The following is a 12390-nucleotide window of genomic DNA, read 5'->3' on the forward strand; positions in this document are numbered from 1 at the left end:
ACACGCAATAATTTCCCATACGGAAGGCAATTTGTTTGCCACGCTCACATAAATTTATGGTTTTGGAGGTATTCCTTCCACATTTTTTTTATGGAACCTCAATTCGGGCTATATAGTATCAAATGATGATGTCGATGATGAGCAACGAATACCGCAGGGCGGCATTACTCAGCTGTTCATTCGGTGGCACTTAAAACGCCATCAAATGCCATTGGACACGTGGGACTTTCATCATCATCCCAATCCAGAGAGAGTACTTTCCTGTCAGCCAAAGGCAAGCCCTCCGCAAAAATTGAGGTCATTTGCTGCTAATTACATATTAATGTGCCCCGTCTGGCCAACAAAAGCAAAAACACCCAAGTAAACCAGGCAATGTGACATATATTTCAAATTAATTTGCACAAGGCAAACAGTGGGGCTGAGAAATGCGGAACTTATCGTAGAAATGAGTTAAATGCTGAAAGCACATTTTGATTTATGAGTAGTTAATGCCAGCAATGGCAATTTCCCTACAAATCCAATTACCTGCAATGGAAATTTAATTTGAGGCGAATTTAAGGCTATAAGCTTTCATCAGCACAGATTTGTTTGATTGTAAAAGTGTCACTACGAATTTATTTACTGCCAACTAAAATTTATAATCGGATTGGTATATAATAAGGATTTTAGTTTTGAAAGTAACGACACTCGCTTCATATCTTTGAGATACATTTTATACATTTTACATTTTATGAGATACATTTTAGCTTAAAGAAGCTAGTAACTAACCAACCTTCAACTGCGTAATATTTTTTTAAATTCTCACTTATAATTTATGCTGACTGGCAACCTTGCCTGGCACCTCCCCCTTCGCCACGCCCATCAGATAATAAACAATTTCCTCAAGCTACTGGAAAACTTTGGCCGCCGCAAAACCAACTTCATTACAATTTCAAATTTGCTGTTTCTTGCACACTCAACGAAGAAGCCGAAACTTGTAAAATTGTAAATTCCCCACCACTGGCACTCGTAATTACTCTGCGGAGCTAAAGACCAACAGGGAAAATATAGCTGAAAATTGGCATGAATTGTTAATGCAAATTCGTTAAATGGAAAATGCAAAATGCAAAATGTCCGGCTGGCGATATTCAACGAGCGTAAATAAAAATTCTAAAGGCGTTGCCGGCGGCCAAGGGGAAATCCGATAGAATGGAATGGAGGTCTGAATGAAACGCTTAATTGACGTCAAAATGCAACAAAAGCTGCGATTTGCATGCAGCAATTTCATTAATTCTGATTGACCATTTGATTCGGTTTCGCTCGATTGAGTTGCCCCCTCGCCACAAAACCTTTTGCTGGGAATTTCGGTATTGGGTGCGTTCTGGTTTCAATCTCCATGGGCCAACAACTTTATGTTTGACCCGTAACACATTGCTCAAAATCCGCCACAAGGCACAAAACTTGTTTAATTCGTTAGACGTAGACCCCTGAGCGACCTCGGATCTGAATCCATCGAAATGGAAACCTTTTCAAAATAATAATACGCAAAAATCATATGAAACAAAAGCCTCGCCTGCTGGTGAAACTCGTTACAGCGCCTAAATGTAAATGTGTCCGAAAGATTTATTGTGTTCCATTAGAACTCCGAGCCCAAGACATTTCTACCAATTTTGGGATCAACCCAATCAGCTTTGCCATTTGTTAGGCTGGCGAAATAAAAATGAGGCTGAACGATTTCTTTGACGCATTTCATAAGTCCATTTAAAGCTGCGTATGCCCAGAGAATAATTTATAATGGCAAGTTCAGTGAAATAAATTAAACATTCTGCTTAATAATATTTGACTTTAAATTATGGTAAATACTTTGCAGTTTAAACTGCAACAAAATCAATGAACAGTTCTTTTGTTTTCAGCCTTAAAATCACCCAACCAAAATATTAAACTTGTCACTCTAATAATGATTTATGGCCTTCCGCCTTGTTCCTGCACATTTTGGCCGCATTTCACACCCAAAAAGTGTCACTCATCCAAAGGTCAAAGGGGGAGTGTTTGGGGTCGTGGGGCTCGGGTTCACAGCTCTGGCGAACAATAAATTTCCCACCAAACCCCTAAATGGGCTGCCCTCCCTCCGGTTTTTGGAATTGTATTTTATTCAGCCAGAAACGCTCGTAAACATGAGCCGATCATTGATTAGCGCATAAATATTCAGGCGACGCCTAATTGGCTGTATCCCGATTCGATTCGATTCGACTGGTGAGCTCAGCTTTCTGGCCAAGTTCAGGGTCAGCAGATAAGGTAGTATAAGCCAGACCGATGGCAACTCATTTGCATTTAGCTGGATGGGTTTCTCAACTTTTTAAACTCCTTTGTTGGTTTTTCTCTTGTACAAATTGTAATGGCAAACAACAGCTTAACCACATTTTCGGTAATTTTCGCAAAGGGATAAGTTCGCACGTAAATTGTAAATTTACTCAACTAGTTCCTTGTTAGCTCTCGACACTTTGAAACTCTTTGGGTTGGTATTTAATTTTGGCAAAGCCGCAGAACAATTGGGCTGCCAATTAGCTCTGCGAGTTTCAACTTTTAACAGCATTTGTTGTCTATCAAAAATTTAACATTTAACACGGTCTGTGAATTCCCAGTTGTATTGTTGTTCGGGTATAATGGGATCATGGCTGGTTGGCAACAAGCTAAGACTTAATTATTTATTATAATTTGCCCATATCCAGTTGATTATTAACTTTTAGATCTTAATCGACAAACATGTGTTTCATCTCATGCTGCGCAGATATTTTGCGTTTTAGATTTGGCCAATCGGTAAAAAGCCTTAAGTAAACATAAATAACATTCTTGCTATGTTTTATTAAGTTTTTAGTGCTGTTCAGTGGCCATTTTCGTTTTTTATTTCTGTTCTCTACTCTGTAAAATCTACTCTAATGGCGAAACTTTCGTTCATGATCAAAAGAATGAACAATTACCAGCAATAAAAATTGTTCCCAGAATCCATTAATTGATCTGAGCAATTCGAATACTGGTTTTTTTTAAGGCGCATAAATATTGTCGACATTATTCCATTTATAAAATGGATTCGCGAGAGTATCAGAATATTCAAATTCATATATTTTTCAGCTGCCAGGTCCGTCCAAAAATGCTATCTTTATTTACTTGCCCAGTGGCAGCTATTTTAATATTTATAAACATTATTTTTTTAATCCCATTAAGCATTTATGAATGGCCCCCGCTATGTAAACGGAAAAATTGTTTATTAAAAGGGTAAACAAAAATGAAACGCGCCCACAGAATGGAAACGACTTTTCCACCTTTCGCACTTTTTCTTGTTGTTTGCCAAACAAGTTTACCTTTTTTGAATACACAACTTTTCTTTTTACGGTTGCCGGCAAAATGTTACATAATATGATTTAAACTTTAAACTAGCCGAAACCAAACTGGTTGCATTTTCAATTAAAACAGTCCGCGTTTTCATTTTGGTGGGCGTTTAATGGGAGTTCACAGTGTTGACAGCCCTCATGACACTTGTCACAATATTTGCCAGCAGGCTTAAGACCGCCTTAAAATGTCTGTCTTGATGTCTGAATGTTTGGCTGCTTGATTTTATGCGAATTAAAGACGGGACCGACTTTTTCCAGATGGAAACGACTTTATTAGCCTTTTCCATGCCACTTCTTGCAATCGCATCGCATCGCAATCAATGGCGAATCCAATTGAGTGTGATGGGCAACTTTTATTAATAACACCATGACATTTATGGCTATTTTATCGAAGAGGCAGAGACAATCGCCGACGTCATTAGAGTTAAACTACCATATCATTGCGAAAGGTCAAAGTCGTAAACACAATATAGACAGTTGTATCTGATGGATGTTAATGAATGCACGGCGAGAAAACTATTTTATTACCGTACGGCAATATACATAAAACCTATGCCGCTGAGCTTTGTTCAAAATGATTTCAAATGTCTTGATGGGTCAATGCTAAGTTAAAAAAAAATCTAATTTTTTTCTTTGTGTAGCTTATCACACGATTGGTTTATGCCATGGAAAAAAGCATATAAAAAAGCCAAAGTTTCACATGCACGTGTTAATGAATCCGCTTACAAGGCAGAAACTGTTTTTATGCTGAAGCGCAAGACCTGACTAATGTTCGATTTCCAATTTGATGCCCCTTCCCAGTTTTCATCACTCTCCAGTTTTTATTTTTGATGCCAAGGAGAGGAAATGCCCCATCTATTTCTAGACCTAAAACAAATATTTGCATTTTAGTGGCCGAGTTTGAGTTTGAAGTTTTTGATATCCGGAGACCGTAATTTTTTCGTGTGCCTGCCTAATTGCTGGTATTCTGTTGACCTTGTCGAAATTTATGATATTTTTTTGGGCCAGCTTTGGACTCTTTGCTTTGTTTATCTACAAGTTACACGTTGTTCTCCATGGCTGATACCATGTGTGTTGAGATATTTTTCCCTTTATTTGCTTTATTTTTGTCAGTTTTTTTCCCGATTTAAAAATTGTTTGCGTGCACCTAAACTTGGGTTGTAAATTAAAGCAAATTTGTTTACTGTTCTCCAGTAGATGATGAAACCCTAGTTTACATGATCTCACTCATTTTCAAACTTATAAATCATTGTTAAATGAATCATTTAAAAAAAAATATATTTACTCACAATTTTTGAATTTGCAAAAGACAATAAAAAGCTTGATCAAATGTTTTGCTCTAAAAATAGTATAGTTAAACAAATCTCTCATGTTAGTGAATGATGTAATTTGCATTACTTTATACTTTTATTTATACTAATCTCCATAAGCTTAGTTACTATACTAGAACTGACCTAATGGAAATAACGTACAACACATTATGAATGCTACTTTGAAGACTCGCTTTTAATTTCCATTTGAATAACTAAAGCTGAAACCTCGCTTAAAATTCCACTCCATTTGTATTCTAGACACCACAAATTCTCTCATTACGGGCGAACAATAAATGAATCTACGTAATTCACCGACAAATGCAATTCAAAATAAAAACCAAAGCTACTTCCACACCTTGACTGTGTGGATATTCAAACGCATATATATTAGCATACCAGTTGACTCAAATTTACTCGCTTTGAGCTCGAGCTTGGGCGTTTTTCACACACTCACGCTCAGCGGCATCGGAATGGGAATTGGAATCGGAATCGAGAGTCAAACAAAACCCATACTCAAAGATACATTCACATTGCTCGGTTTGTTATTGCCGGCTCAAATGATAAATATATATATGAATACACCTAAATATACGTACATACTTTGCCTTGCGGCTTTGGCTTGTTCAAATAATAGACATCAGATTGAAATTAAGGAAAACTCGTGGTTAACAACAAAAAAACAAGTAACTAGCAACTACATGTAATTCCCCGAATCGTGGCTAACACAAGATGAAAATCTCTTATCTAATGCATTTTTATGGGCGTTCGTCATGTAAATAAAAATACAACAAAACTGTAGACGAAAGATGATAATTTTTAGAGACAAGCTTAGCTTGGGCTTTGTTAATTTGTAAGCTGTCTGTTTTCCCTGCCGCTGCGTTGCGGAAAAATTTGTAATTGAAAATGTTTTGCATGTTAGCTGAACTGCGAGAAAAATAACAAAACAGGAAAGACCTTTGCGAAAACAAAAATGTATATATTTAAATGGAAATTTGTTCTGCCTTCTTGGGTTCGTGGAAAATTTGTGGGTTGCTTTCGGCTCTCAACCCCATGTTGAAAAGTCAAACTTTGGTGGCATTAAACTCGCTCGTTTGTTTGTGTGACTTTGGTCTTAATTTGTATAATGCATGCACATCGGGAACCGAAATTATCATTTCCACAACCGCAAGCGATTTGTGTCCACATGACGAAACAGCGCAAAAGCTGTGAAACTAGCATGGGTAGTTCGCTTTGTGTAGGAATCCATACAGATTCCTATTCGCATTCAACTAATTCCTGCTTAAATACTCACGACACTAGTTTAATAAACTACGTACTTTGGCGTACTTAATTTTCTGTGCGCTGCTGAATAATTCACTCAATCTAAGTGGAAACTAATTAATGTTTATTTGGATTTAGTCTGCTTAGCTCCTACGCAATTCGATAAATTGCCCATCTAATTAAGCCTATTTATTTATTTATTAGTGACGTCAAACTGAGATGTAGCAAATATATTTGCACACCTTTGGGGAAAGTTCACATATAAAGGGGCGATAGGCACGCCCCATTTCTCATTTTACCACAACTACTCATTTATTCCTCGCTCATATCTCATTGAATTTCAAAGTGAATCGAAATGCTTGATGAATTATTGAAAGACCTGGGTGCAATCCACGCTATCTACTCAACGCGCTGCCCAAGTTAAACGACCCTGAACTCATTAAGAGGTGGCTGAGACAGGTGTGTAAATGGCCACTCGATTGGCCTATCGAAACTGCTTTCAAAATGTGGAGCGCCCAAAACAAACGCAAAAAAGCCATCAACAAAGCCTGCTGTGATAAGACAGAAGATTGATAAGGTTGGTATGTTCTCTGGTCGCGATAAGAGGGTATGCAAGAGATATGCTTTAGGCAACGAAGAAGAAACTTTGGGTCATGGGCGATACGAATGCCCTTCTGTGATAGATTGATTTATAATTATATATTTTAAAGTTTCTGGGGATCTACATGCCCATGAACGTTACAGCTGCTTGTCACACCATTATCTTTCCCTAGTCTAAAACTCTCCGAAATAAATCAAATAGTATCTCCAATCAGTGTTGACTTACCGACTGACGAGGCTCGACTGGAGTCTCTTGGCGGGCGGCGAAGTGGGCGTGGTGGGTGTGGTGGGGGAGGTGGGCGACTTGGGTGTCTTCCCGGCACGGGCGCCACCACCACCACCCACCGACCCGGCGCCAACTGAGCCTTTATCCAGTGGCTGCCGTGTTGGCGGGGTCGCGTGTGGGGGCGGCGAGGGCGTGGCATTGACCTTGCTGCTGCTGTTACTGCTGCTGCTCGATCGCTTGGCCAGGAGCAGCCTGGGCGGCACTTTGGGCGTGGCCGAGGGCGAACGCCGGGCACTGGCACTCACACTGGGACTGGCGCGCGGACTCGAAACGGTACGCGAAACGGAACCAGAGCCCGAACCGGAAACGGAACCGGAACCGGCAACCGGACTCGAACCGGAAGCCGGGGTCATGATCCGTGTGGTGGACACTTTTGACTTTACATCGTTGTAGTTTGTCTTGATCAGAGACTTATTGCTAGCGATCTTATTCATCACGGCATCCCATTTGTTTGGGGTGTGCGCCTTGCGATTTAGCGGCGATTTGGGTGATTTTGGCGATTTCAAAACGCGCGATTTGCCAGCCGAGGTTTTGGTACCCGATGACTTGCACGACTTGGGGGAGGCGATCGATGAGTTCGAGGAAACGGAGCCGCGGAAATTCTCCACCGTGCAGAGCGACGACAGCGATGCGTGTGGACGCGGCGAGGTGGTTTTCTGAACTGAGAGCGCCGCCGCTGCTGCTGCCGCCGTCGTCGTTGTCGTCGATCGTCCCGCTGCGAAAGCTTCGTCGCCGCAAAAACTTCGGGCGCTGCCGCCGTCGACGCTGCAGTACGAGGTGCGGTTGGAGAGCGACTGAGAGAGCGTGGTGGCCGCCGAGGAGGAGGAGAGACAGCTGCTGGGCGGGCGCTGCTGGGGGGCCAGCTGATTCTGCTGCTGCTGCAGTTGGGTGGGAGTGGGCTGACCTTGACCTAGGAGGCGGGATAGAGAAGGCATTAGCGGCGCTCTTTAGAAGTATTAAATATCATAGTCATTGCGTGCATACATATCAGAATACCATATACTTGTATACAAGTTAAGAAGATTATACTTCATGATTATATATTGACAATATCTCACCCTTACGCATTGTCTGCGAGGAGTCATCTGGCGACATGTCCATGTCGACATCCAACTCCAGTTCCGGTTGCCGCATCTCCTCGTCGCAGCGGTTCTCGACGTCCGTGAAAATACCCGATGACTCCATGCAGGAGTCCTCCATCTGGGGCACCGAGGCACTCGGTTGCATCATGTCCGGACCATACAACTGGCCATCGATCACCTGGGCACGGCGATCGCCGCGATGCAGCACATCATCCGCGTCGGATTCGGTGAAGAAATCCGAGTCTGTCATGGGATCCTGACGCCTCAAAGGTGCCGGATTTGGGGGCGGGAAGCTGGGCTGGCGACTCACTCGACCCAAATGGGGTCCATTGCTCGGCGAGTGATCGCAGGCTCCGCGGGAGGCGGGGCGCGACATCTCGCCGTCGCCCTGGTAGCCCGTATCCAAACTGGTTACACTGGTCACGCTCGTTATGAAGCTGTTGCTCAGCTTCGAGTGCTGGGAGGTGTTCACCTGGTTCTGGGACGCCTCCACCTGCTTGACAATCTCGGACTTAATCTCAATGGGATCCAGAGGCAGTTCCTCTGGCGATGGGGTCTGCTCCATCCTCAACTGCAAGAGATTCGGATGATGCATCCTGATCATTTCCATATTGTGCATCAGATTGTTGTGTGGAGAGTCCAGGAAATCCTTCATCTGATCGGGCGTAAGGATGCCCAAGCTCTCGTCCAGATCGAAGGAGCTCTGCTTCTTCAAGAGCTGCTGCTGCAATTGCTGCAGTTGCGTGGAGGAGGAGAACGAGTTGTCCACCAGTTCGATGGAGCAGTCCAGCGTGGTGTCTGGCAAATCCAGGCCGAAACTGTAGCGTGTTCGTCCTCTACCCGATGTGGAGGTCAGGGTGCTGTCCAGAGCTCCATTGCCATCCATGGCGATGTCACCATCCGGCGTTCGAGTGGGCAAAACCAGGGCACTTTGGGCCTGCTTCAAGAGAGGTGATAGTAGATGCACTGGCTGAGGAGTGGCCTGTCCGATTATCCTCATTCCATGGGGCGTTGTGGTAGCCGACTGGGGGGATAGGCACAGTAGCGAGTGCTGCGGAATGGATCTTCGCCCCGACTGAAGGTGGAGCCTGCTTGGGGTTCCTCTCTCCAGTTCCTGGGTTAGGTTCAACAACTGGATGTGCCTTGGCGACTGCAGCGCACTGATGTCCAGCAATCTTTCGGTGTTGAGCGTGGAGTTCAACGGCAACTTCATGTTGGTCTTGTCCGGCGCCAAACTGGTCAACGTCACGTCCAGCGTGTCGTCGGTTTCCCGCTCCAGTTTCTCGATGTTGCCGGAACACTTGGAACTAAGAATGTCCAAGCCAGATGGCATGGATATGTGTTCGAGCAGGGGTAACTGATCCATGCTCAGGGTTAAATTGGCTCCTTGGTGGATTACCTTCGTGAAGTCACCTGGTTCAATGACGGATTTTGTTAGATTCGCCCCTCGACTAGTTAAAGTCGCTCCTATATCTATTGTTGTGGTTACATTTTGTCCAGCTTCTATGGTTTTTATAGTACTTCGTCCTTTGTCTATTGTCCTAGAGACTTCTTCTTTCTTGTCATTCAGTGTCCTGGTGAGATTTACTCCTCTTGTGTATGTTTGAGTGCAATTTGCTGCCACCTCAAATGTCTTACTTATACTAGCTTCGTTTTCAACCGTTCTGGTGAGATCTCCAGCTCCCTTAAACGTTTTAGTGATATTTCCAACTGCCTCCAAAGTTTTGGTGATATTTCCAACTCCCTCGACAACTTTCGTAAGATTTCCAAGTCCCGTAGAATTGGCGGCAATAGTTCTGGTGGCATCTTTGGCCGGAACAACTGGCATGGTTCTACCCATCATTGCCGACGAGTTAACAGAGTGCGTTGCGTTGTTTCTCGAACACACTGTCATTTCATGAGTGGTATCCAATGAGCAGAATGTCATCAATGGTGTTTTCTGGGGGGGTCTCACTACCTGAGTGATATCCGCCGACGGTGAACCCTTCATAATTCTCGTGCCGTCTCTGATCAGAGCTTTAGTTTCATTCGGCATTGGTGAATCGATGTCCATGGTTCGTCCAAAGGTGGACAATCGAGTGCTCTCCAGTTTCATTCGGTTCGATTGCTCCTCCTCCTCGCAGACAAACGTCTCGGATCTCAGGAGGGGCATCGGCGTACTGCTGGTCAACTGATCGTTCGCCACCATTGCTCGCTTCCCCACCGGAAATGGAGTAACTGGCAGTGAGCTCGTCATGTCGCATGGACTGGACATCACTGCATTTGCACTGTCGCTCGACTTGGGACTGAAGTACTTCTTCAGGACGGTGGTGGTCCGCTTGCTGAGCAGGCTCACCGCATTGTTTATCCGCTCCCCACTGGCGCTCTTCTTCAGACTGCTGCCCAAATCCCGCAGAGCCGCTGAAGATGGGGCATACGAGCTGGCGGGACGCGGCTTCGCAGGATCGCCGGGTGCTCGGAATATTTGCGTGGCCTTGGGAGCGCTCGTCGGTGGTCGTATGTGCTGGGTGGTGGTGGTGGTGGTGGTGCCGTTGGTGGTCGTTCTATTGGTGGTGGTGCTGCCACTGCTGCTGGCCAGGCCAAAAGTACTCGGTTTCGGAAGGCGGGAGACGCCATCCAGGCGGGGAATGCGCGTTGTGGCCGGATCCTGTAAGCAAAGAGATGACACGTAATTAAGTGCAAAATCAGAAAGGACGCTCTCTGCACACAAATTACTCCAGATGGTGTGCGCCCCATTCGCTTGATTTCCCTTCACTTAGATTTCGCATGACCTCGACTTAGTACACTTTGCAAAATATGTGTACGTTAAACATGTTGAATCAAAAGTATTTCAGTTTTTCATGGCATGTTAAATAATATTCTATCTGAAGGCGATTTAAAGAAAACTTATTATAGTTTTTTCGGGTAGAACACATTATTAACGCATACTCGGGTATTTTTTTCTGTGTGGTTAGTCTGTCGCAATGGCGCCGCATAGATCTGTTCAGCAATCCGCATGCAGCACGTGCTAGACTTTTTGGCAGTGGCCAGTATGGTGCAAAGTAGTTCAGTGGGGCGTTCCCACTTGGCACCAGTTCAACGCACTTTAAAGCAGTACCCAGCAACGGGGTTGATTCTCTCCCAAAAAGCCAAAATTCCTTTTGCTGATGTCACCGAAACTTTTACAGCTCCCTTTTTTGTGGAGTACATACATACATATCCCTTTCAACCCCTCATAGCTAATTGCATTTTAATCAAATAAGGAAAAAAGGAGCAACAACTTTTGGAAAAACTTCATCGCCGCGCTGAACGGTTTATGGGAGCGCAAGAGGGGTGAAAATACAGGGGCGTCATGGGTATAATGAATTTATATCATTACGGGGGCATTACTACACAGCCAGCTAATTATGCACGTACACGTTGGGAAAAGTGGACGAAATTTTAAGAGGGGAAAACGTTGTGCTATGTAATAGATAAGAGGGACTTTGAAGAATATGTTGACATTACATTTGCATTACGATTAATGCTGAAATACTCGTCATCATGTACTACTTCGTTCATAAGTCATTCCAGGCTTCTTAGTTTTTTCGTACACAATCTAGGATACGAAAAAATGTTCCCAAAGTCGGGAAAAACATGTGTGCTTCTTGCAGCCCGTTTGCCCTATGGCTTTAATCAACTCAAGACGATTTCACCGGTTCAACTCTTTCAATCGGGCACCTTAATGCGAAACTACATAGCTGGAATTAAAAATCCCATTTCAATAAAAGAAACACCGAAATACAAGTGTTCATCTCTAACCACAAACTGGATGAATCATGGAGGATGCTTTAAAGAAAACTATAGTACCGAATCGGCTTCCACGGAGACCGCAACCACCTTGAAGTTGACTAAGAGAGAGCAACTGAAGCGGGCATTCAAGGAATATGGAGCAACCATTGTGGTCTTTCATGTGGTCATATCCGTTATTTCTCTGGGAGGCTTCTATGCACTCGTGTCCAGTGGAATAAACCTGGTGCCCATACTGGAATATCTCGGTGTGGGTTCGTCGGCGTTTGCGGAGAAAGTTGCCACAGGAAGCACCTTTGTGGTGGCCTTTGCCGTTCACAAAATCTTTGCGCCTGCCAGAATCAGCATCACATTGGGTACCACACCATTCATTGTGAGGTATTTGCGATCCAAGGGATTTCTGAAGCCAAAAAGCACATAGTGGCCTTATAATTTTATAAGTTATAAATTATATCCTCGCTACCTGTACCAATGCCTTATTTCTAGTTTTAATGGAAAATTACAAATTGAAAGCATAGAACTCCATTCCATTTTGTATGCCATTATGCAAATGGCAAATGGAAAGAACTTTTTGGGAAAACCAATTTATTTTCGCTCCATATCATCGACACCATCGGCCTGAAAAGTTAGTTTAATGTGCTAAATGCTTGCCAAACAATATCCGACCGCAAACTTTGCCAACGTTTAGACTGACAAGGAAAAGTTTCTTCATC

The 12390-nt window shown here is 43.6% G+C and overlaps 2 protein-coding genes across 3 annotated transcripts in view; one reads left to right on the plus strand and one right to left on the minus strand.

The window, feature by feature from the left end:
* The window catches only part of LOC122626813 (mucin-17), a 74443-nt gene that overhangs the window by 46122 nt on the left and 15931 nt on the right, over positions 1 to 12390 (minus strand). For both annotated transcript variants that reach the window (XM_043807213.1, XM_043807212.1), the window contains exons 2-3: positions 7886 to 10556; positions 6768 to 7737 (exon numbers count right to left, since the gene is read on the minus strand). In XM_043807213.1, coding sequence (XP_043663148.1) covers positions 6768 to 7737; positions 7886 to 10556 — 3641 coding nt within the window. The remainder of the gene's footprint in view (positions 1 to 6767; positions 7738 to 7885; positions 10557 to 12390) is intronic.
* Positions 11442 to 12138, plus strand: LOC122626816 (protein FAM210B, mitochondrial). Its single transcript, XM_043807219.1, has one exon. It carries the CDS (start codon positions 11502 to 11504, stop codon positions 12096 to 12098), a length of 597 nt encoding a protein of 198 aa, XP_043663154.1. The 5' UTR covers positions 11442 to 11501; the 3' UTR covers positions 12099 to 12138.

Source organism: Drosophila teissieri, chromosome 2L (genome assembly GCF_016746235.2).
Source record: "Drosophila teissieri strain GT53w chromosome 2L, Prin_Dtei_1.1, whole genome shotgun sequence".
Lineage (NCBI taxonomy): Eukaryota > Metazoa > Arthropoda > Insecta > Diptera > Drosophilidae > Drosophila > Drosophila teissieri.